The sequence below is a fragment of the Hemiscyllium ocellatum genome, chromosome 34 (genome assembly GCF_020745735.1).
Source record: "Hemiscyllium ocellatum isolate sHemOce1 chromosome 34, sHemOce1.pat.X.cur, whole genome shotgun sequence".
Taxonomy (NCBI): domain Eukaryota; kingdom Metazoa; phylum Chordata; class Chondrichthyes; order Orectolobiformes; family Hemiscylliidae; genus Hemiscyllium; species Hemiscyllium ocellatum.
Window position 1 is genome coordinate 38991611 of NC_083434.1, and position 25538 is coordinate 39017148.

The window sequence follows — 25538 nt, forward strand, 5'->3', positions numbered from 1 at the left end:
CAACTCTCTGAAGAGTATCCCACCCAGATCCCTTCCCCATTACTCCACATTTCCCATGGCCAATCCACCCAACCTGCACATGGGAGGAATCCAGAGCACTGGAGTAAACTCATGCAGACACAGGGAGGGAGTGTTGAACTCCACATAGACAGTTGCCCAAGGCTGGAATAGAACCCAGGCCCCTGGTGCAATGAGGTAGCAATGCTAGCCGCTCTTTTTGCTAGCCTAGCTAGTGTTACCCACATCTCTTGACAGAACACACTTTTAATAAAAAAATCACTAATGCCGAACATACACTTCCTGTCCACAAACATTACTTTGTGTTATCTTCATTATCTGTCACCTTTTAATGACCACACTTGTAACCAGACGATCAAAAAGGAGGTCCATACACTATCAACATGTTGTTCTTCCAAAGGCCACAATCAGAGCAACTATGATTTTGTTAAATGGTGGAGCAGGCTTGAGAGTCTAAATGGTTTACTCCTGTTCTCAATTCTTAATTTGTTGTGAAACCATTCTGACAGACTTTCCTGATGAAATAACAACCTCCAATATTTATTTGGAAGTAAATGCAGTCTTTTTTTTCCTCAGAAACTAATCCTGGCCTGAAGTCTCCTCTTCCCCCATGTTAGGCCCCAATACCATTCACCTGAAGGCCTGATTGCCCTCTCTGAAGGAGCTGGGCCCTTGCTCTGACTGCTACAAGTGAACAAGACCACAGGGGCTCGGCTCTACTCAATGGAACCATGTTTACAGAAGTGCCAGACTTTCAAGGCAACATAGAATTGGCAAACAGAAATCTTAATGTTTTCTGAGTGGACTGAATTTCACAGTTGTTATAGCACAGCAGCTACTTCTTTGCAAGACTCATTCAATTTTCATCACTCCCGTCCACCACTACCTTTCCACCACAGCAACTAATTTTTCTTCAGATAATCGTCATTTTGAAAATCTGGATCGAACCAGCCTCAAGCACATGCTCAGGCAATGCGATCCAGAATCTGGTCACTCCATGCCTGAAAAAGAATGGTTATGTCCTTACATTGCCTTTAATTCCTTGATTCATCACTTTTACTCTCTGACCTTTGTTTCTTGACCTTTCTGCCAATGTGAATGGTTCAGCATTCCTGCTGGAGATCCAGCAGGAGTTCAATAGACACCCCTTAATGGAATTCAGATGAACTCATCCAGGTGTAAATAACAGAAATCCTGCCTCCTCAACCTGCAACGTCATCGTCTTCCAACTGAAGAACGCTTGACAATAAGGTATTGAATCACATTAGTTATTGCAAGCAGACCGTTGAAACGGAGGTAATCTCAGTACACAATAGGTGCAGGAGTAGGCCATTCTGCCCTTCGAGCCTGCACCACCATTCCATATGATCATGGCTGATCATCCTCAATCAGTATCCTGTTCCTGCCTTAACTCCATAACCCTTGATTCCACAATCCTTGAGAGCTCTATCCAACTCTTTCTTAAATGAATCCAGAGACTGGGCCTCCACTCTGGGACACAGCATTCCACACAGCCACCACTCTCTGGGTGAAGAAGTTTCTCCTCATCTCTGTCCTAAATGGTCTACCCCATATTTTTAAGCTGTGTCCTCTGGTTCAGCACTCACCCATCAGCTGAAACATGTTTCCTGCCTCCAGCGTGTCCAATCCTTAAATAATCTTATATGTCTCAATCAGATCCTCTCTCAGTCTTCTAAACTCAAGGGTATACAAGCCCAGTCGCTCCAGGCTTTCAGTGTAAGGTAGTCCCGCCATTCCAGGAATTGACCTCGTGAACCTATGCTGCACTCCCTCAATAGCCAGAATGTCTTTCCTCAAATTTGGAGACCAAAACTGCACACAGTACTCCAGGTGTGGTCTCACCAGGGCCCTGTACAGCTGCAGAAGAACCTCTTTGCTTCAATACTCAATCCCTCTTGTTATGAAGGCCAGCATGCTATTAGCCTTCTTCACTACCTGCTGTACCTGCATGCTTACCTTCATTGACTGGTGTACAAGAACACCAGATGTCTCTGTACTGCCCCTTTACCTAAATTGATTCCATTTAGGTAGTAATCTGCCTTCCTGTTCTTGCCACCAAAGTGGATAACCATACATTTATCCACATTAAACTGCATCTGCCATGCATCTGACCACTCACCTAACTTGTCCAGGTCACCCTGTAATCTCTTAACATCATCACATTTCACCCTGCCACCCAGCTTAGTATCATCAGCAAATTTGCTAATGTTATTGCTAATACCATCTTCTATATTATTAACATATATTGTAAAAAGCTGCGGTCCCAGTACTGATCCCTGCGGTACCCCACTGCCATTCCAAAATGGAGCCGTTTATCACTACTCTTTGTTTCCTATCAGCCAACCAACTTTCAATCCAAGTTAGTACTTTGCCCCCAATACCAGGCGCCCTAATTTTGCTCACTAACCTCCTATGTGGGACTTTATCAAAAGCTTTCTGAAAGTCCAGGTACACTACATCTACTGGATCTCCCTCGTCCATCTTCAGAGTTACATCCTCAAAAATTCCAGAAGATTAGTCAAGCAGGATTTCCCCTTCATAAATCCATGCTGCCTCTGACCTATCCTGTTACTACTATCCAGATGTGTCGTAATTTCATCCTTTATAATAGACTCCAGCATCTTTCCCACCACTGAGGTCAGACTAACTGGTCTATAATTTCCTGCTTTCTCTCTCCCAACTTTCTTAAAAAGTGGTACAACATTAGCCACCCTCCAATCCGCAGGAACTGATCCCGAATCTATCGAACTCTGGAAAATAATCTCCAACGCATCCACGATTTCTCGAGCCACCTCCTTCAGTACTCTGGGATGTAGACCATCAGGCCCCGGGGACTTATCAACCTTCAGACCTAACAGTCTCTCCAACGTCAATTCCTGGCAAATATAAATTCCCTTAAGTTCAGGTCCTTCAGCCACTGTTACCTCAGGGAGATTGCTTGTGTCTTCCCCAGTGTACACAGATCAATTCTTCTGCCATTTCTTTGTTCCCCGTAACATATCCCCCTGTTTCTGTCTTCAAGGGCCCAATTTTAGTCTTAACCATTTTTTTGCCTTTCACATACCTAAAATAACTTTTACTACCCTTCTTTATATTATTGGCCAGTTTACCTTCGTACCTCATTTTTTTCTCTGCGTATTTCCTTCTTAGTAATCCTCTGTTGTTCTTTAAAAGCTTCCCAGTCCTCCTTTTTCCCACTTATCTTTGCTATGTTATACTTTTTTTCTTTTAACTTTATATGTTTCTTAACTTCCCTGGTCAGCCACGGCCACCCATGCCTCCTCCTACGATCTTTCTTCCTTTTTGGAATGAATTGATCCTGCAACTTCTGCATTATACACAGAAATATCTGCCATTGTTACTCCACTGTCATCCCTGCTAAGGTATTGCACCACTGAACTTTGGCCAGCTCCTCCCTCATAGCTCCATAGTTCCCTTTATTCAACAGAAATATTGTCACTTCCGATTGTACCCTCTCCCTCTCACATTGCAGATTGAAGCTTATTGTATTATGGTCACTACTTCCCAATGGCTCCTTCACTTCGAGGTCACTGACCAATTCTGGTTTGTTGCACATTACCAGATCCAGAATTGCCTTCTCCCTGGTCGACTCCAGCACCAGCTGTTCTAAGAATCCACCTCTGAGGCATTCCACAAAGTCTCTTTCTTGAGGTCCAATACCATCCTGATTCTCCCAGTCTACCTACATGTTGAAATCCCCCATAACAACTCTTTGCAACAGGCCAATTTCAGCTCCTGATTCAACTTACATCCGACATCCAGACTACTGTTTGGGGGCCTGTAGATAACTCCCAAGAGGGTCTTTTTACCCTTAGTATTTCTCAGCTCTATCCACACTGACTCTACATCCCCTGATTCTAGGTCCCCCCGTGCAAGGGACTGAATATCATCCTTCACCAACAGGGCCACCCCCACTCCCTCTGCCCGTCAGTCTGTCCTTAAGATAGCACGTGAAGCCTTGAATATTCATTTCCCAGGCCCTGTCCACTTGAAGCCATGTTTCAGTTATCCCCACAATATCGTATCTGCCAATTTCCAAAAGAGCCTCATGCTCATCCATCTTATTTTTAATGCTCCGTGCATTCATGTATAGTATTTTTAATTTGTTACTGCCCTCACCCTTCCCATCAACACCTATTTCAGTCAACCTTACAGCATGATCCCTTTCTGAGTTTTCTGCCTCATTGATACAATGGTCTTTCTCAGATCCCATCTCATCAAGCCCAGAATATTAAAGAGGCATATACCTTGCCCTTGTAAGGACTGAGGTACCATTGAGATAGGAAGCATTTCAATAAAATAAAAGGTAATTATTGGAACAGATTACAAACTGTAATAAGTGTCTCATTTCTTTTTAAAGGCACTGTGTCATGGTTCACAGGGCAATTACAGTGGCCGTGGCAACTGTTGTGTAATGGTTTAGGACCCTGGAGCAAATGTGCGATGATATCTGAGGAACTGCTCCTCAATGGGCATAACTAGTACAGTATGGATGGAGCTAAGGAAGAGGGCTAGCAGAAGTCTTAAGTCTAAGCCAGGTGGATATTAAAAACACAACCATGTGGAGGACATCAGTTAGCAATAGGTGGCAGAGTCTATGGAATAGTCTTTCCATAATATAACTAACTTTAGAGCCTGATATATCCCTGAATATTGTGTGTTGTAGTATTTCCATTTCTTATATGCAATAAATAGTGCGATCTATTAAAACTGAAGATAGTTCCTGACCTTGCCTTCTCCTTGACCTCAAACTCCTGGATGTGCAACAACACATCTCAGCAAGACTGCAACTAGTTGATTGGAAGCGATGATCAAGGATTGAACATTCTTTTCATCACATGGCTGATCAGAAATTTCTCCCATTCTCAACTTCCTGCTGTTGATAGGTGTAAGGAGGAGATGCAGGTGGATGCAAGACCAGTTGGGCCACCAAGTCTAGGAGTGGGCTTTTAGCTCAGAGGCAGGGACAATACCCATTGTGCTACCCTTGAAAATGTCCCTTCAATTTCCAGTGCCCAAGTTGAAATAAAACCACAAATAGTTAGAGTGGGAAAAGCTTACATATTGTTTAAATTGCAGACACCAAGGCCTGGAGCAGGTCAAAGATTTACTTCATTCTTCATCAACATGAGGAAATTATATTTAAATGATGAAACAAAAGTGTCATATTAGAATGGTAAAATCAAGTAGTTAATTTCAACCCTGTGGGTGGTGCAGCACTGAAGCACTTTTAATTGACCTTGATTGTTATCTTTCTCAACCTCTCTGTTGCTGAGTAACCATGGTAACGGATTTTTGAAAAACTCAGCCGGAAGAAAATAGAAATTATTTGACATAGCTGTTCAGGTCTCTTTGACAATTAGAAGGAGACACAATTTGTCCTGGTGTAGGAACCAGAGGTGATTTTAAAAAAAAGTTTGTTTCTGGGGCCTGGGAATTGCTGGTCCCTAATTGCCCCTTGAGAAAGTGGTGGGGAGCTGCCTTCTTGAACTTCTGTCGTCCACGTGCTGTAGGCTGACCCACAATGCCCTTAGGGAGGAAATTCCAGGATTTTGACACAATGACACTGAAGGAATGGAGATATATTTCCAAGTCAGAGTAATGCGTGGCTTAGAGGGGAGCTTGAAGGTGGTGGTGTTCCCTTCTATGTGCTGTCCTTGTCATTCTAGTTGGTGATGGACATGGGCTTGGAAGGTGCTGTCTAGGCAGTCTTGGTGGATTTCTGCAATGCATCTTGTAGATAGTACACACTGCTGTTACTGAGCATCGGTGGTGCAGGGAGTGGAAGCTTAGACTTTTCAGCTCACTCTCCTTTTCATGGAGATCATAGTTGATCAGCATAATCTCACATACTTCACTTTGTCCTATCTTGTTTACTCCCTTTGACAAAACTCTTATGAACTAGTTTGAGTTTTAATAAATAATTGATCCAACATCAGTGGCCTTGACAGGGTTATGAGACGTGGCAGTGTAGATTCAGAAAGGTTTCTTCCCCTTGTGGGAGTGTTTTAGACCAGACGACATAATCTCAAAGTAAGGAGTCACCCATTTAAGACAGACTCAGAGTCATAGAGATGTACAGCATGGAAACAGACCCTTCGGTCCAACTTGTCCATGCCGACCAGATATCCCAACCCAATCTAGTCCCACCTGCCAGCACCCGGCCCATATCCCTCCAAACCCTTCCTATTCATATACCCATCCAGATGCCTTTTAAATGTTGCAATTGTACCAGCCTCCACCACTTCCTCTGGCAGCTCATTCCATACACGTACCACCCTCTGCGTGATAAAGTTGCCCCTTAGGTCTCTTTTATATATTTCTCTCCCCTCACCCTAAACATATGCCCTCTAGTTTTGGAACGTCCCACCCCAGAGAAAAGACTTTGTCTATTTATCCTATCCATAACTCTCATGATTTTAAGCGCCTCTATAAGGTCACCCCTCAGTCTCTGACAGATGAGGAAGAATTTCTGTGGAATTCTTCATCCTTAAGGGCTGTTGAGACTGGGGTCATTAAGTATGTTCAGCCCTGAGATGTATTTCTAGTGAGGAAGGGAATCAAGGGTTATGGGGAAATGGCAGAAAAGTAGAGTTGAAGATTATTAGATCAACCATGATCTCAATGAATGACGGAGCAAACTCAATGGGCCAAATGGCCTACTTCAGCTCCTGCATTTTATGTTATGATCAACTGCTGCTGGCAGGAAGACCTCTGACCATCTACCACCCTGTCTAGGTCAAAACCTTCATTCCTGTGAACAACAATTCTAATTTTGATGGTGTCCCTTAGACTTTCCAATGAGCAGAAACAATGCCTCCCAAACTACTCTCTCTGTTCTACCCTTATCATTGCAAAACTGTCAAATAAATCACACCTCAGTCTTCAAAAATAGATGGAATACAGAAAGTGCTGGAGAATCTCAGCAGGTCTGACATCCTCTGTAGAGAGGCACCCCTTCCCAGTCTGTTTGAACTGCCACAGTTTGTAATATTTAGTAACCAGCGCTGTCCTTTAGGATCTTTGTGACCTTTCATTCGTCCTCATTGCAATTCATTTGCCATAGTTTGTCCATTCACTTAACCTATTAAAATCTCTTTGTAAGTTCAGAAATGCAAGTATAATATTACAATGACAAATATTTTTGGCTTGTCAGCAAATTTGGATATGTAGCTTCCTATCCCTTCAGCTAAACTGTTAATAAATGCTGTGAATAGTCAAGGCCGAATCATTAATCCTTGCGGCACACCACCAGTCAGTCATATTCTGCCAATTAAGAAAACCTGCTCATTATCCTTACCCTCTGTCAAATGATGAACTCACTTTATAATTATAGAGAGTACTTAAATATGGGCACCCAGAATTATCTGACTTGGAAGCATCTCTTGCACCATAATTCTTTAGCTTTGCTCTTGTACTGGAGCTCAGAAAAGGAACTGTAGCTTCTATAAACTAACTAAACTGGAATCTAACACTGAAGCTGCAAGCAAAGTTGGCCAGTGATCTGTTTGTTAGAGTGTAATGTTGCATCAGAACCAGTCAAGAATAAACATGTAGAATGAGGATAGTTCTGCTGTGGATTGTGGTCACACATGACTGTTCTGACTTGCAATTCAATATGTCAGACTTAAAGGGGAAATTTTCTTCATGGTTTCTAGTGGTTTAAAGTTTGGAAATTTCTTCCTGGCTGGAAACTTGCAGGGACTGTTTCTTACAGTCGAGTGCTTTGAATTAACTCCCTAGGCATTCGCTTACACTTCAACACATCCCTCAATACACACACTGAGGTGCTCATTCACAAATGTCTTGACAGCATCTTCCAAACCTGTGACCTCTTCCACCTAGAAGGACAAGGGCAGCAGATATAGGGGAACACCACCCCCTGCAAGTTCCCCAATGGAAATATATTGGCCACTCCTTCAGATTTGCTGAGTCAACATCCTAGAACCCTCTTTCTCATAGCAGTATGGGGGCCCCTACAACCCACGGACTGCAGGAGATGGACAGCCACCGCCTTCTAGAGGTCAGAGCTGAAAATGTGTTGCTGGAAAAGCGCAGCAAGTCAGGCAGCATCCAAGGAGCAGGAGAATCGACGTTTCGGGCATGAGCCCTTCTTCTAGAGGACAATCAGGGATGGACAATCAACAGTGGCCCAGCCAGCCAGGCCCATGAGTAGACAAAAATAATAAGAGGAGCCCAAAAATAAAAGCTGAACATTATGGGAAAACAAGTAATGAACTGAAAATACAGTAGTACCGTAACATTGAACGAAGACTTGAGGTATGCCCAACATTATCTTCTCTCTTTAATAAAGAGGAAAGCCTGAGCAAGTTCTGATTTGAAAGTATGTCGATATCTTTCTGGGAACAGGGGAAGAATTTATTTATTTGAACATTTTCCAGTACTTCCACATGTAAATACACATGCTTTATCAATGTTATTAAAGACTGGCATCTATCTTCTATTTCAAAGTTAACTATTTGCTTTTCTGTTTTAAGACTTCACTTTCCAAAGAATACCAATTGCTCAATTTGGGGAGAAAATGTTTTAAGCTAACAAATTGAACCGAACAGGGTGTTACAAACCGAAAGACAGTCATGATTGTCAGCAAATACAGAATTGTCGCTGTTCCAAATTCTGCCTCTCTCTCTCACTCTCATTTCCGACACCTTTCAATACATTTTTAAGAGATTTTGGGGAGTGATTCATTACAAAGATTTTTACATTACAGTGCTACACGTTCCAACACATATACCTTCCCTTTTTAAGTTTGAAGATAGAAACAGTGTTCACATTTTCAACAGACTAACTAAGCACAGTCACTATTAAAATTCTTATAGGGCTCAACAGTACAGAAACGGACAAGTTGTGTCTGCTAATGGGAGCACAGTTTTAGAATAAAAAAGGGGACTGAGATGAGGAGAAATTCTTTCACTCCGAGGGTGGTGAATCTACACAATTCTCTATCCCAGAGGGTGCTGAAACTCAGTCAGTATGTTCAAGACAGAGATCGAGAGACGAAAGACATCAAGAGATTTCACGATAGTGAGGAGAAATGGTGTTGATGGAGGTGGTCAGTCATGATCAGGGCAAAGTTAAAATAATACCTGGTTATTGTCCAACAGGTGAACTTGGAAGCACTAGCTTTCAGAGCGTTGCTCCTTCATCAGGTGGTTGTGGAGAATAAGATTGTGAGACACATAACTTATAGCACAAGCTTACAGTGTGATGTAACTGAAATCATATATTTAAAAAGACCTGGATTGTTTGTTAAGTCTCTCATCTTTTAGAATACCAAGTTGGCTTCAGTTCTTTCATATGTAAATTGCAAAACATTTTTAATAGTAAATTCTCAAGTGCACTTTAACAATAGGTGTCATGTCGGCCCAGATAATGCATTGAAGGTGTGAGGTGCCCTGTGTTAGACTGTGCCACAATGGTCAGATTGATCCAATCTAAAAAATAGATTTATGGAATCTTACATGGATTCAGGCAGTTTTTGAGCAAAGCAAAATGTAATTCTGCAAGCACTTTTGCAGAAAGTTAGTGCTTCCAAATAAACCTGTTGGACTATAATAGTGTGTTGAGTGATTTTTAACTTTGTCCACCCTAGTCCAAAACCAGCATCTCCAAATCATGATCAGGACAGCACTCTATCCCGAAGAGAACAAAGGCAATGGACTTTCATCTACAAATGCAGCTGCATTTTACTCACACTCAGCAAGGTGTTTTACATTCATTGTGTTTTCTTCTTTGCAATCTATATTCCTCACAATTAGAGAGAAGACTGGCTGGGGATGATTAATCTGGTGACACGGTGGTAGTGTCCCTATCTCATGGCCAGGGGCCCCAGACTCGAGTCACACATGTACAGCTTGATTAAAACAAAAAACTACCTCATTTCAGCAAAGGGCATAGCTTTGTCAAGTTGTCCTGGCTTTGAAAATGGTAAATCCAGGAGGTTCCTACCCTTAGGTTCCAAATCATGATGGGTTATCGGAACCTATCAGATTAATTTAAAGATGTGTGGTTCTTTAATCCAGTGAATTATTAACACCAGCCTTTGGGAGCAAGAGAAGAGTGTTCAGACTTCTCCTCATGTCAAAGAGAACACGATTGATCTAGCTGGGATCTTGACTTTTCTGTCTGCTGTCCCACCACCCCTCACTCCACAAAAAAAGCCCTCCCACATAACATTCAGCTCCCTGAACTATTCATCAAACATCTGTCAAGCACAGCCTTGAATACATTCACTGACCCAGCCTCCGCTGGGAAAAGGGGATACCAAGTCCAATGACCCTGGAGTGAAAAAATGTTTCAATCTTAAAAAGGAAGGTCTCTCATTTTTAAACACTGTTCCCCCATCACCCTGCATCCCGCCAGTTCTAGTTTTCTCTACAAGAGAAAGCAACCTCACAGAATCCAGCTTGTAAGATCAACTAAAGTAATCGAGATAATTAATAATCTGCCTTTCCATGTTACGATGGATGAATTATAATGCTTTAAACAAAATGAATGCAGTTTGTATTATCCTTCGAGCAGAGAAATTAAATTCACAATCCTATTCAGTTTAAGGTAAAGGTCAGGAGAGTTGCAAATAGTATTGAAACCAATCAGCATTTTAAACACACCTTCATATTCAGAATAGTCACAGCGCAGCTGGCGGCCATTTGGCCTGTTGTGACATTCTGGCTTCACCTCTGGCCAGTTCCCTGCCTTCTCTCTGTACCCCTGCAAATTCCCCTCCCGATAATTATCCCGACTCCGACTGGAAAGTCACAACAGAATCTGCCACCATCATACTCTCGGGGAATGCACTCCAATCCTAACCACGGGCTGCTGTAAATTAAGCTTTTTGTTTTATTTTGCCATTGTTTCTGTTGTCAATCACCTTAATTCAGTGGTTTTTTTATCCTGGATCATTGCTTTTAGAATCAGTCAGCCTGTGCTTTCTCCAGTGAAAACATCCAGAGAAGGAAGTTCAATAAGCAGTGTTCGGATCAACACTAAAACCATCCCAACAAGCCAGGTGAAGAAGAACCATTCAACTGAGTTCCCATTCTTTCCCTCTATTCATAACACCCGCCTTGTGTGTTTGTGTAAAAAGGAATTAAAGTTTTAACTAGCAGTTAACTACATTCCAACGGTTCATAATTGTTTACCTGTAGCTAGGATCTAATCACTTGTAATAAATAGTCAACTTTGTTAAGAGCAGAATCCTGGTTCTTGTGTTTATTTGAGGCAATGGTCTCATGATGGGGAGGCAATGATCTAGTAGTATTAGCATTGAACTATTAATCCAGAAACTTAGCTAATGTTCTGGGGACCTGGGTTCAAATCTCACTTTGGCCGGTTGAGCTCACAGGATTAGAAATTCTAAAGTTCTGAGGAAAGGTTGCTCAACCAGAAACCTTTCTCTCCACAGATGCTGCCTGACCTTTTCCGGCAATTTCTATTTTTGTTTCAGATTTACAACATCTGCAGTTTTATTTCAGTTTTTATTTGGAAAATTCTAAATTCTCAGAAATGGCTTGCCTCTCATTCGGAGACCGTTTTCCGGTGCTGGAATCTCGATGGGCTAGGTTCCATCTGATTCTCATTGTCGCCCCAGAGTTCCACACGCAGGAACTCTGACTTCCCAAGCCCGTACCTGCTTGACGCACATGGACCCTCTGAGCAACTGGAAGGCCTAGGTGGAACGTTCTCCACCAGAGATCCATGTCATGACCGAAGAAAGAATCATAGTATCTCTACAGTGTGGAAACAGGCCCTTCTGCCCAACAAGTCCCAGGTAAATAGTGCTGTGAAGAAGGCATATGGCGTACTGGCTTTTATTGGTAGAGGAATTGAGTTCCGGAGTCCTGAGGTCATGTTACAGTTGTATAAGACTCTAGTGCGGCCGCATCTGGAGTATTGTGTGCAGTTTTGGTCGCCATACTATAGGAAGGATGTGGAGGCACTGGAACGGGTGCAGAGGAGGTTTACCAGGATGTTGCCTGGTATGGTAGGAAGATCCTATGAGGAAAGGCTGAGGCACTTGGGGCTGTTTTCATTGGAGAAAAAAAGGTTTAGGGGTGACTTGATAGAGGTGTACAAGATGATTAGGGGTTTAGATAGGGTTGACCATGAGAACCTTTTTCCACGTATGGAGTCAGCTATTACGAGGGGGCATAGCTTTAAATTAAGGGGTGGTTGGTATAGGACAGATGTTAGGGGTAGATTCTTTACTCAGCGAGTCGTGAGTTCATGGAATGCCCTGCCGGTAGCAGTGGTGGCCTCTCCCTCTTTATGGGCATTTAAACAGGCATTGGATAGGCATATGGAGGATAGTGGGCTAGTGTAGGTTAGGTGGGCTTGGATCGGCACAACATCGAGGGCCAAAGGGCCTGTACTGCACTGTATTTTTCTATGTTCTATAAGTCCACACCGACCCTCCGAAGAGTAACCCACCCAGATCCATTCCCCCTCTATCCTACGTTTACCCCTGACTAACGCACCTAACTTACACATCCATGAACACGATGGGCAATTTAGCATGACCAGTCTGCCCTAACCTGCACATCTTTGGACTGTGGGAGGAAACTGGAGCACCCGAAGGAAACCCACGCTGACACGAGGAGAATGTGCAAAGTCCACACAGTCGCCCGAGGCAGAAATCGAACCCGGGTCCCTGCCGCTGTGAGGCACCATCAAGGAACAGAGGCACACTCTCCTCATGTCACTTCCCCTCCTTTTTTCCTGGTGTTTCTGACAGGAATTCCAGGCCTAGGATCAGGAGGTAGGAGATCCTGACTGACACACAGAGTGGGAGGGGAACCACCATATTAAATAGTTGGCAGGGCTCCAAAGCTACAGAGTCTTGTCTCCCGGCACAAAAGAGCTATTCATTGTGAGATGTGAATCATTCCCATCTCCCAATCAGTCATGCTTAATGGAGACTGGGTGGTGCAGAGGACGAGCCCCAAGTTAGAGAATCAACTCCAAACAATTGCCTCTGTTGATACAGTGATATTGATTTTTTTACTGAGAGAGGAGACTGATCTGGGCCCATTAATTCACATTCTCTCACTCTCAGCTGCACTCACTGTTCTCCCACCCCCGCACCCTCCCCCACATCATACTCAGCACCTGTCAACTGCGTCGGGGAGAACAGAAAGCAGGAAGAAAACTGCAAATTGCAAATCAAAGTTTGTCGTTTGTGTTCACTGGTGCAAAACATAAACCTCTCGTCACGTCCAGGTGCTGACACATTATCATGGACTGACCATGTTCTAAGTAGATCACACGTCCCGTCAGAGAGCAGCTCCCAGTCTAGTCAAAGACAAACCCTAACTCTGACAGTCTGACAATACTATGGACACATGTGCACGCACACACACAGACACATGTGTGCACACACACACATACACGTACACATACACATGCACGCAATAAGAAGCTGCCAGGAGGAAAGCAAGCACAGAAACATTACAGAAAAACTAATTCACGTTGCTGTGGCAACAGGGTAAAATGCCAACAAAAAAGTGTACAACTGCAAACTCTGAACAGGCAGCGATAACAATTAACTGAGAACTGGCTCAGCCAAAGCAGTTACATAGATACAGGTTCACTGAGTTGTTCAGTGATTGCCGGAGTACAGGGAGAGTGGGAAAATAGGTTGGTAAAAGTGCCACTTCACCAGGAGGGCAGCAACACCCATTTCCTACAACCCAGCTGCACAGTGTCACGAGAGACTGAGAAACAGATCATTACTCAGTCAGAGAGCGATAGATTGTGGTTTAGTCCCTACCCCAATACCAAAGGGTGAGGAGAGTCGAAAAAGAAAGAAAGAGAGTAAGATTGGAAGAACTGTAACCACAAAGAAAGAATTGCATTCCTGTAGCGCCTTTCACAGCATCTCAAACTCCTCCATAACCAACAAAATACTATTGAACTGTCATCATTGGCATAATTAGGACATGCAAAAGTGTGGCACAGTAGGATCCCACTAACAGCATTCTGCCAACAACCCAGTAAGTGTTTAATGATGTTGGTTACAGGAGGAATACTGGCCAGGACAATTCACAGAGATATCCATGGGATCTTTAAACTGGCCCAAAAGATGGAAACGCATATTGGGTAAGCCATTTAAGAGTGGGATGGGGAAAAATGTCTCCAACCAGAGAGTGTGGCGAGTCTTCGGAAATCTTACCACAGAGACCAGTTGGAGGGGAAATGCTTTCAGGAAGGAGTTAAATACAGTTCTCAGGGCTAAAGGGATCAAGGCAGGAAGAGGGGACTGTCATTATCGAGCAGTTTCAGAAGGCTGGAAGTTTTCAAGAGGGCAGACAGAACATCACAGCAATATCTCATCAGGAAAGCAGCCCCTCAGATAGTGCAGAAACCCTCCGGATACTGCAGAATCCCCCGAACAGTGCAGAATCCCCCCCCCGGACAGTGCAGAAACCCCCCCAGGACAGTGCAGAAACCACCCCCCCCCCCCCACCCCAGGACAGTGCAGAAACCCCCCCCCCCCCCCCAGGACAATGCGGAAACCCCCCCGGACAGTGCGGAAACACCCCCCGGGTAGTGCAGAAACCCCCGGATAGCACAGAAACCCCCCCCCCCCCGGATATTGCAGAAACCCCCCCCCGGATATTGCAGAAACCCCCCCCGGATAGTGCAGAAACCCCCCGGATAGTGCAGAAACCCCCTGGATAGTGCAGAAACCCCCCGGATCGCGTGGCGGCCCCTCAGTACCATCCTGGAGAGTCTGAGACATAACCCACATTAATTGAAGTCAGAGTGTCCGTGAAGAGAAGCTAGTCTTGAAAAGAAATGAACACTGATTTCCAATCTCCAAAGCACTATCTGATAAAGCAGTGGAAATAGATTCAATGCTAGCATTCAAATCTGAAGTGGTCAATCATTTAAAGGAGGAACCGTGAGATCCTTTCCTTTTTTAATATATTCTTGGAGTGATGTGAGTGTAAGTGGCAGGCCCATCTGTAATAGCCCAAAAGGTCTCAATGAGCCAATCCATCACCTTCTGGCTTCACAAAGAGCCACACCATAGTAACTGAGAGAATGCTTACCTCTACACTGAAGGAGATCAACCCGGAACCTAAAGGTTAGCACTTGGGGACTTGTCTGGTCCATGTCACAGTTCTGCAAAATTAAAACAAAATCTGTTCGATGTTTCCCTTCCATTTTCCCAACGATTGGCTGCCTTGTGTACACATCCGCCTTCCTCTTGATGCACTGTGGGAAGGTCAAAGTCTCATAGGTGACGTTAGCATGGTAGTTGGAGGGGATGGAGAACTGCCAGGACATCAGCTCATCGTTTGGAAAGCCATCGGGCCAATCAGCCGACATGAAGTTGGCCGGAAAACCAGGCTGCAGATTCACATTGATAACACTGAACTCTGGAATCACGTGGGAAACAAGTAGTTAGATCTCAGAACCTCCAAACAACTATATTAATATCAAGCAATAAGTCCATTAAGACTGGCTGTCACCGACCCCACCCCCCCAGCCAAGGGACCAATCCCACCACATCTCGCCACTTGGCACTTTGACTATGAATGTTTCAAATACCATTGGTTCAGAGCGCAACTTTTACAAGACATCGAACTTAATTTCCTTGATGCTTCTCATGAACTTTGCTTGATACTTTCAAACATAACCACCTCACTCTCTATCCTTTCAAAAACTGTCCAAGGGATGTAGGTGGTGCTGATTGGGCCTATCCCTAATTGCCCTAGAGGAAAGGGTGGGGGTAATCGAGCTTCGTGAGCACACAGTTTGGGCTAATTTCACCCACAGTGCTGTTTTATTAGATTCCCAACAGTATGGAATTAGGCCCTTCGGCCCAACAGGTCCACCCAAACACTCTGAAGAGTAACCCACCCAGACTTACCCCTGACTAATGCACCTTACACTGTGGGTATTTTAGCATGGCCAATTCACCTGGCATGCATGTCTTTGAATTGTGGGAGGAAACCGGAGCATCCGAAGGAACCCATGCAGACATGGGGAGAATGCGCAAACTCCACACAGATAGTCGCCTGAGGCTGGAATCGAACCCGAGCACTGAGAGGCAGCAGTGTTAAGCACTGAGCCACCGTGCTGCCCTGACCCATCAATCCTGGCTCCCAGTCCAGCAATACCTCAATTAAGAAAGTTAAAAAAAAATCACACAACACCAGTTTATAGAACAAAGAACAAAGAAAATTTACAGTCCAGGAACAGGCCCTTCGGCCCTCCAAACCTGAGCTGATCCAAATGTACTGTCTAAATCTGTCACCCAATTCCTTAGCATCTGTATCCCTCTGCTCCCCACCTACTCATGCATCTACCCAAATGCATCTTAAATGAATCTACCATGTCTGTCTCTACCACCTCTGCTGGCAACGCATTCCAGACACCCATCACCCTCTGTGTGAAGTACTTGCTACATGCATCCCCCTTAAATTTTTCACCTCTCACCTTGAAAGCGTGACCTCTCATTATTGAATCCTTTACTCTGGGGGAGAAAGCTTGTCTCTATCCACCCCGTCTATACCCTTCATGATTTTGTAAACCTCAATCAGGTCCCCCCTCAATCTCCTTTTCTCTAATGAAAACAAGCCTAATCTACTCAACCTCTCTTCATAGCCAGCACCTTCCGTATCAGGCAACATCCTCATAAACCTTCGCTGCACCCTCTCCAAAATATCCACATCCTTTTGGTAACGTGGCGACCAGAACTGTGCACAGTATTCCAAATCCGGCCAAACCAACGTCATGTACAATTTTAACATGACCTGCCAGCTGTTACACTCAATACCCTGCCCGATGAAGGCAAACATATCACACCCCTTCTTGACCACTCTATCCACCTGTGCAGCAACCTTCAGGGTACAATGGACCTGCACTCCCAGATCTCTGCCCATCAACTTTTCCCAAGGCTCTTGCATTCATTGTACAATTCACTCTAGAATTAGACTTGCCACATGCATTTTTTGGAGATGCTGGTGTTGGGCTGGGGTATACAAAGTTAAAAAATCACACAACACCAGGTTATAGTCCAACAGGTTTAATTGGAAGCACTAGCTTTCGGAGCGTCGCTCCTTCATCAGGTGGCAGTGAGCGACGTTCTGAAAGCTAGTGCTTCCAATTAAACCTGTTGGACCATAACCTGGTGTTGTGTGATTTTTAACTTTGTTCACCTCACATTTGTCTGGATTGAACTCCATCTGCCACTTTTCTGCCTAACTCTCCAGTCTATCTCTATCCTCCTGTATTCTTTGATAGTCCCTTATGTTTTCTGCTACTCCACCAATCTTCGTGTCATCTGCAAGGTTACTGATCATACCAACAGTGCCCTCTTCCAGATCATTTGTGTATATCACAAACAACAGTGGCCCCAGCACTGACCCTGTGGAACACCACTGGTCACCTTTCTCCATTTCAAGAAACTCACTTCAACTACTACACTCTGTCTCCTGTTGCTCAACCAGTTTTTTTTATCTCCCTAGCCAGAACACCTGCACACCACGTGACTTCACTTTCTCTATTAGTTTACTATGAGGAATCTTATCAAATGCCTTACCTAAGTCCATGTATATAACATCAACAGCCCTTCCTTCATCTATCAACTTGGTCACTTCCTCAAAAGAACTCTATTAAGTTGGTAAGGCATGATCTCCCCAACATAAAACCATGTTGCCTATCACTGATAAGCCTAATCTTTTCTAAATATAAATAGATTCTATCCCTCAGTACCTTCTCCAGCAACTTCCCCACCACCGACATCAGGCTCAGTGGTCTGTAGTTACCCAGAATATCCCTGCTACCCTTCTTGTACAGAGGGACAACATGAGTAAACTTTCAGTCCTCTGGCACCTCACCTGCGCTTAAGGATGCCAAAAAGATATCTGTCAGGGCCCCAGCTATTTCCTCTCTTGCATCCCTCAGCAATCTGGGATAGATCCCATTCGGTCCTGGGGATCTGTCCACATTAACAACCTCTAGCCTACCCTACACATCTTCCCTGCTTATGTCAACATGATCCAGACTAATCAAACTTCTATCTCTCATCTCAACATTCATCATGTTCCTCTCCTCAGTGAACACTGATGCAAAGTAATCATTCAGAATCTCACCCATTCTCTCAGGTTCAACACATAGTCTTCCTTCATTATCCTTTAGTGGACCAATCCTTTCTCTAGTTACCCACTTGCTTCTAATATAAGAATAAAATGCTTTGGGATTCTCCTTAATTCTGCTTGCTAAAGCTGTTTCATGACCATTTTTAGCCTACTTGATTCCTTGTTTAAGACTTGTCCTACTCTTCCGATATTCCTCCAGGCCCATTCTGTTCTTAGCTGCCTAGACCTTATGTATGCTTCCCTTTTCCTCTTGGCTAGTCATACAATTTCTCCTGTCATCCACAGTTCATGAATCTTGCCTTTCCTATCCTTTGCCTTCACTGGGACATGCTTATCCTGCGTTATCTTTAACCTATCTTTGAAAGCCTCCCACATATCAAATGTGAACCTCCCTTCAAGTAGATGTGTCCAATCCACATTTCCCAGCTCCTGCCGAATTTTGATATAATTGGCCTTGGCCCAGTTTAGTACTCTTCCCTTAGGACCACTCTCATTTTTGTCTATGGGTATTCTAAAAAAATACAGAATTGTGGTCACTGTTCCCAAAGAAATCCCCCACTGCAACTTTTACCATCTATCCTGGCTCATTCCCCAGTACCAGGTCCAAAATGGGCCCTTCCCTTGTCGGACTATTGACATACTGCTCTAGAAAACTCTCCTGGATGCTTCTTACAAATTCTACGCCATCCAGACCTCTGACGCTAAGTGTATCCCAGTCAATGCTGGGAAAATTAAAATCTCCCATCACCACTATCCTATTGTCTCAACATCTTTCCATAATCTGTTTACCCATTTGTCCTTCTACCTCATTCTCATTGTCAGGAGGTCTGTAATACAGCCCCAACAATGTAACTGCACCCTTCTTATTTCTCAGCTCCACCCATAATGCCACACTACTCAAGCCCTCCATAGTGTCCTCCTTTAGCACGGCTGTGTTATCATCCCTGACCGGCAATGCAACTCCATCACCACCATCAACCCCCTCCATCACCCCCCCCCCACTCTCTCCATTATCTCATTAAATACTATCTTCATGAGTCCTACAGTCTCCAGTTTCCACCTTGCTGCCTACTTGTTTTCTCTTCTGGTTCCCAGCCCCCTGTCACATTCGTTTAAAACTCCCCAACAGCAGTAGCAAAACCTCCCCCAAGGACATTGGTTCCAGTCTGGTTCAGATGTAGACCGTCCATTTTGTAATAGTCCCACCTTTCCCAAAATGGATGGTCTACTTCTGAACCAGACTGGAACCAATGTCCTTGGGGGAGTTTTTGCTACTGCTGTTGGGGAGGTTTTAAACTAATGTGACAGGAAGCTGGGAACCAGAAGAGAAAACAAGTAGGCAGCGAGGTGGAAACTGGAGACTGTAAGAATTATGCAGATAGTATTAATACTGGGAAGAGTAGGCAGAGAGCTGATGAACACAGAAGAACTGGTGCTCTGAAATGCATTTACTTTAATGCAAGGAGTATGGGTGTAATGCAGATGAATGTAGGGTTTGGATTAGTGCCTGGGAATATGACGTTATAGTTCAACAGGTTTATTTGGAAGCACTAGCTTTCGGAGCATTGCTCCTTCATCAGGTGATTGTGGATTGAAGGAGCAGCGCTCCGAAAGCTAGTGCTTCCAAATAACCCTGTTGGACTATAATCTGGTGTTGTGAGATTTTTAACTTTGTACACCCCAGTCCAACACCGGTGTCTCTAAAGCAATTAAAAAATACTCATTTTTGAAAATACCTGTGAGGCAACAGCCCTCCCTGTCTCGATATCCTCCTGCAGCCTGGCAATCCTCAGAGATATCTACACTCCGTTAATTCGGTCTTGTTGCACGTCCCAGAGCTCCTTCATTAGAGCTGCTCCACATTCCTACCACTCCTCAAAACCCTCCACTCCCTTATCAATCAATAATGTATCCAATTCAGTCTTGACTACATTTAAAAGATCCAGCCTTTGCCTCTTCTGGGGAAGAGAATTCCACGCCCCAATGTGAAAAAAAAGGAGATCTCTTATTCTTAAACTGTGTCGGCTTATTGCAGTCACCGTCACGTAAACAGGGAAATATCCCGCAGTATCCACCCTAACAATTGCACTCAAGACTTTTGCTGTTTCAAATGGCACACATTGTACACAAGACAGTTTGAAATCAAACTAAACCCCTGTTCTACCAAAGATATCGTTAACACCCTCCAATAGGAACAGAGAGAGACAGGAAACACAATACAGGGGTGTTAATAATTGCATTTTATGCTAAAAATTAAATGTTTCTAAGTGTAAGGTTATCTTTTGACATTAAGTAAACATGGAACATACTTCCAATAGGAAGAACGAAGAACAGCTGAAATCCTGCACCCTCAATCGGCTCACTCCAGGGGACTTTTAGCACGACTACTGTTCTGCCCTGGACCTTCACGTTAGAGATGGTGCCATTGCGACAAAAGTTACCAACTAGGACGGCACTTGTGGCCTCAGAGCGTAAGTGGCCCTTGATGGTGTATGTGAGAGAATCCTCGCATTCAATGGAGTCGATCTGCTCCAAGTGATTGTGTTCAAAACTCATGTGCACCCCCACTTTGTAAGGTACAGTAATGTCCCAGATGTAGGTCCTGTTGAGCTGTGGCAACTCCGGCAGAGTCACTGCATCAGTCAGATTGGCCTCTTTGCTTTCTGAAAGAACAGGTTTTCAAAAATTAGACAGGAGTTTACACTTTTAATTTTTGCTACATTGTTGCTTCAATTATACAATCTGACCATTACCTCATGTTTACATAGGAGCCTGGCCAAAGACAGTAGGTGTGATGCCCCACCCTTCCTGGAGGTCAGGACCACCATGAAGCAGACTGGGAGCAGTGTGCAGTGTGCTGGCCATATCTGTCAGCCAGGGGTCCCTGATTGGACCATATTAACAGCCCCAATCAGGAAACTCATATTCTATAAAGGTCCAACTGGCACACCTCATTGCAATCACTACATGCAACAGGGCAACATCACTTGGCAGCAGACTGGGAGGAGGTGCAGCAAGTCAGGGTCTCACTGGGAAGCAGACTGGGAGGAGGGTGCAGCAAGTTGGGGTGGGAGTGGGAGAGGGAAACCGACGTGAAAAGATCGGTAAAGAGCCTTTTCAACAAATTTCCCCTGTCAGAGCCAAAGTGTGACATCGCAGGAAAACAGTTTGGTAATTGGTGAGTACTTCTTCCACATCTCTTGATTGGTCAAATGGTTTAAATGAGGAGACATTATTCCAGTTGAAGAACGCAGCTAGGAAATTCACTTTTAAAATAATTTTACATCCAAATTATTTCATTAGAATAGGATAGAGGTAGATGGACTGGTGATGCGTCGCAGCTGCAGTATGTGGAGGAGTTAGTGGACCCAGGTGCAAATCACAGTGACCATATCTGTAGTAAATGCTGGTTTACTGGAGCAGATTCAGCTCAGATCTGGTGAGCTGGAGACTGGGCTGCTGGCACTATGGCACTTCAGAGAGGGTGGCACTTACCTGGATGCTAATGTTCCAGAAGGCAGTCACGCCCTTTAGGTTAATCTAGTCCATGGTCAGGGACAGAAAAGATGAGAAAGCGAATGAGGCAGGTATGAGTTTCTAGAACGTTTGGAGGAACCTCAACCAAAGCCCTTATCCAGTAAGGACAAGGTCTTACTCATGATGTAGACAAGAGCAGAAACTTCAGGGAGGATGAGTGAACTGACCACAGCACCACAGTCCCAAGCATCTTTCACGTGGGACAGCAAATACAGATATAGTCATCGAGGATAGCATATTTAGGGGAATGGATACTGTTCTATTCCAAGACAGAGTTCTGACAGCTACATTGTCTACCTGGTGCCAAGGTTCAGGACATCTCTACTGGGCTGGAGAGCGACTTGAAGTGGAAGGGCAAAGATCAAGTTGCCATGGTCCACGGAGGTACCAACAACACAGGTAAGACTAGGAAAGTTAAAGGGCTGAACCAGAAAAGGTGATACTGTCAGAATTACTACCTAAGCCACATGCAAATCGGCAGAGCCTAAATATAATTTTCTTTCTGTATTCACTCATGGGCCATGGGCGTCACTGGCTGGCCATTCCCTAGTTGCCTTTGAACTGAGTGGCTTGCTAGGCCATTTTTTCAGAGCAGTTGAGAATCAATCACATTGCTGTGGATCTGGAGTCACATGTAGGCCAGACCAGGTGAGGATGACAAATTTCCATCTCTGAAGGACATTAGTGAGCCAGACATATTTTTCCAGGAATTGACAGTGGTCAACAGTAGATTCTTAATTCCAGATTAATACTGAATTCAAATTCAAACATCTGCCATGGTAGGATTTGAACCCAGGTCCCCAGAACATTAGCTGAGTTTCCGGATTATTAGTCTAGCGATAATACCATGAGGCCGTCACCTTAGAAAAGTAAAGACTGGCGCGGTAGAAATGCATTCCGATTCATGGGCATTGGCAGCAGTACTAAGACCAGGCAACTTGTTAAACTAGGGTTGGCGGTAGGGCCTTAAAATAAATTTTTGAGGGGGAGGGTTCAATTGAAGGACACTTTAAAACAATCAAAAATGAAACAAAACTGCCAAATTATGAAGATTTGAACAATAATTGAAGTGTGAAAGGAAGGGCAGAAAATAAACAAAAAATTGTAACAGAAATTAGAACACAATAAATAAGAAAGGTAAAACTCAAAAGCTTAAGGTTCTTAGAATGCATGCATTTGTAACAAGATAGAGGAGTTGATGGCACAAATAGAAATAAATGAATATGACTGAATAGCTATTACAGAGACGCAGTTACAGGGTGATTTGGATTGGGAATGTAATATTCAAAAGGTATTATATGTTCCAGAAGAAACCAGGAGGAGGAGGTGGTGGGTGGCACTGCTGATGGAGGAAACATCAGTACAGTGGTTAGTAGTGATAAAGATGCAATAGGTTGTGATATGAAAACAGCTTGGGGAGAGGGGGGAGGGGAATAAGAAATAGCAAGGGAAACAAGGAATGGGTTAGAATTGTCTATCAGCCCCCGAAGAGCCGCCTCACTACTGGATAAGTATAAATCAGGAAATAACAGACATACAATAACAGCACTACAATTGTTGTGGGTGATTTTAATCTGTGTACTGACTGGATAAATCAGACTAACTACAACAACATGGAAGACAATTTGTAGGAAGCATCAGGGATTAGTCAGGAACAGGTTATTTTTAGATCTAGTGACATGCATTGAGGGAGGATTAATAAGGAATCTCTTCCTATGGCTAACCTACATATCCCTGGACACTATGGGCAATTTAGCATGGCCAATCCACCTAACGGGCACATCTTTGGACTGTCAGAGAAACCAGAGTCTAGATTAGAGTGGTGCTGGGAAAGCACAGCAGTTCAGGCAGCAACCAAGGAGCAGGAAAATCAACATTTCGGGCAAAAGCCCTTCATCAGGAATAGAGAGCTTTTGCCCGAAACGTCGATTTTCCTCGGATGCTGTCTGACCTGCTGTGCTTTTCCAGCATCACTCCAATCTAGACTCTGGTTTCCAGCACCTGCAGTCCTTGTTTTTAAACCTGTAAGAGAAACCAGAGCACTCGAAGGAAACCAGAGGATTGGGAATTCCTTTTTTTTTTAAAAGAAGGGAACCAGCTGATGTCTAAAAAGCTAATGCAAAAGGGAGAAAATTGATTACAAAAGTATATGGCAGGAAATATTAAAACCGACCAGCGAGAATACAGGTATATAAAATGAAAATAAGCAGCTAAAGCGCGTAAGGAATACTTTAAGGATGTGACTAAGAAACTGACAATAGGGAAACATGGAATGGCAGATAATTTAAACCAATACTTTGCATTAGTTTTCTCCACAGAGGACACTATAGACATCAGATAAGTGAGGTGCCAATGGGATAAAAGGTCTATCATAAGGGACAAAGTGTTTGATGAACTTAATGAGACAAAAGACAGATAAATCAACAGGACCCAATGGCCTGTATCTGAGAGTCTTAAAGCAAGTGGCTGCAGAGATAGTGGAAGCATTTTTCAAATTATTCCTGAATTCACTGGATTCTTGGATGTTCCGGAGGATTGGAAAACTCCCAAAATGACACCCCTATTCAAGAAGGGAGCAAGACATAAAGCAGGAAACTGCAGGCCAGTTAATCTGTCATTAGGAAATGCTAAAGTCTATAACAGAACATTTGGAAAAGCTTCATGCAATTGAACAGTGTCAACATGGTTTTGCGAAAGGAAAATTATGTTTGACAAATCTGCTAGAGTTCTTTGAGGATATAACAAGCAGAGCTGATACAGGGGAACTGGTGATGTAGTGTATTACATTTCCAGAATTCGTTTGATAAGCTGCCACATAAAATGTTTAATGCACAATACGGGAGCTCACAGTACTGGGTGCAATGAATTAACATGCATTGAGAATTGGTTAAGCACACAGAAGGCAGAATCAGGATTACTGGCACATTTTTAGGTTGGAGAAACGTAACTGTGGGAGTGCTACAAGGATCAATTTTAAGGTCACGGTGTCTCAGTGGTTAGCACTACTGCCTCACAGCACCAAGGACCTGGGTTCAACTGCACCCTCGGGCAACTGTCTGTGTGGAGTTTACACGTTCTCCCAGTGTATGTGAGTTGCCTCCAGGTGCTCTGGCTTCTTCCCACAATCCAAAGATGTGCAGGCTAGAGTGATGGGTCATGCTAAATTGTCCCGTAGTGTCCAGGGATGTGTGGATTAGTGTGGGAAATGCAGGGTTACAGGGATAGGATAGGGAGCTGGGTCTGGGTGGATGGCCTTCAGAGATTCAGTGTGAACCCGATGGGCCAAATGGCCTACTTCCACACTGTAGGGATTCTATTTATATTGGTGACTGGAGGATGGGGCAATGTGTGATATATCCTAATTTTCTGGTAATACAAACATAGGTCAGAGAGCACACAATGATGATGACATCAGGGATCTACAGCAGGATACAGACTGCATCGGTGTGTGGGCAAAAACCTGGCATATGGAGATTCATATCTGGAGGTCATGCACTTCAGTAGGTAGAATCAGAAGGCAGACCATCATTTAAATGGAGAGAGACTCCAAAAATGTGCAATATAGAGGGATCTGGGTGTTCTTGTGCATGAAACACAAAATAACCTTAGCATGCAAATCCAGCAGGTAATTAAAGGTGGCAAATGGAAAACCATTTCTTGCTAGAGTTTTGGAGTCTGAAAACAGGGAAGTCTTGTTACAACTGCACAGAGATTTGGTAATATTGCATTGGGGTACTGTGCGCCGTCTGGTTTGTTGTATTTAAGAAAGGATGTACTGGCCTTGGAAGCAGTTTGAAGAGATCGCCGAGG

The 25538-nt window shown here is 43.9% G+C and overlaps 1 protein-coding gene across 2 annotated transcripts in view; it reads right to left on the minus strand.

Moving 5' to 3' along the window:
- The window catches only part of LOC132832244 (CUB domain-containing protein 1-like), a 114256-nt gene that overhangs the window by 46687 nt on the left and 42031 nt on the right, over window positions 1–25538 (minus strand). For both annotated transcript variants that reach the window (XM_060850068.1, XM_060850066.1), the window contains 2 exons: window positions 20501–20854; window positions 15135–15464 (listed from right to left, as the gene is read on the minus strand). In XM_060850068.1, coding sequence (XP_060706051.1) covers window positions 15135–15464; window positions 20501–20854 — 684 coding nt within the window. The remainder of the gene's footprint in view (window positions 1–15134; window positions 15465–20500; window positions 20855–25538) is intronic.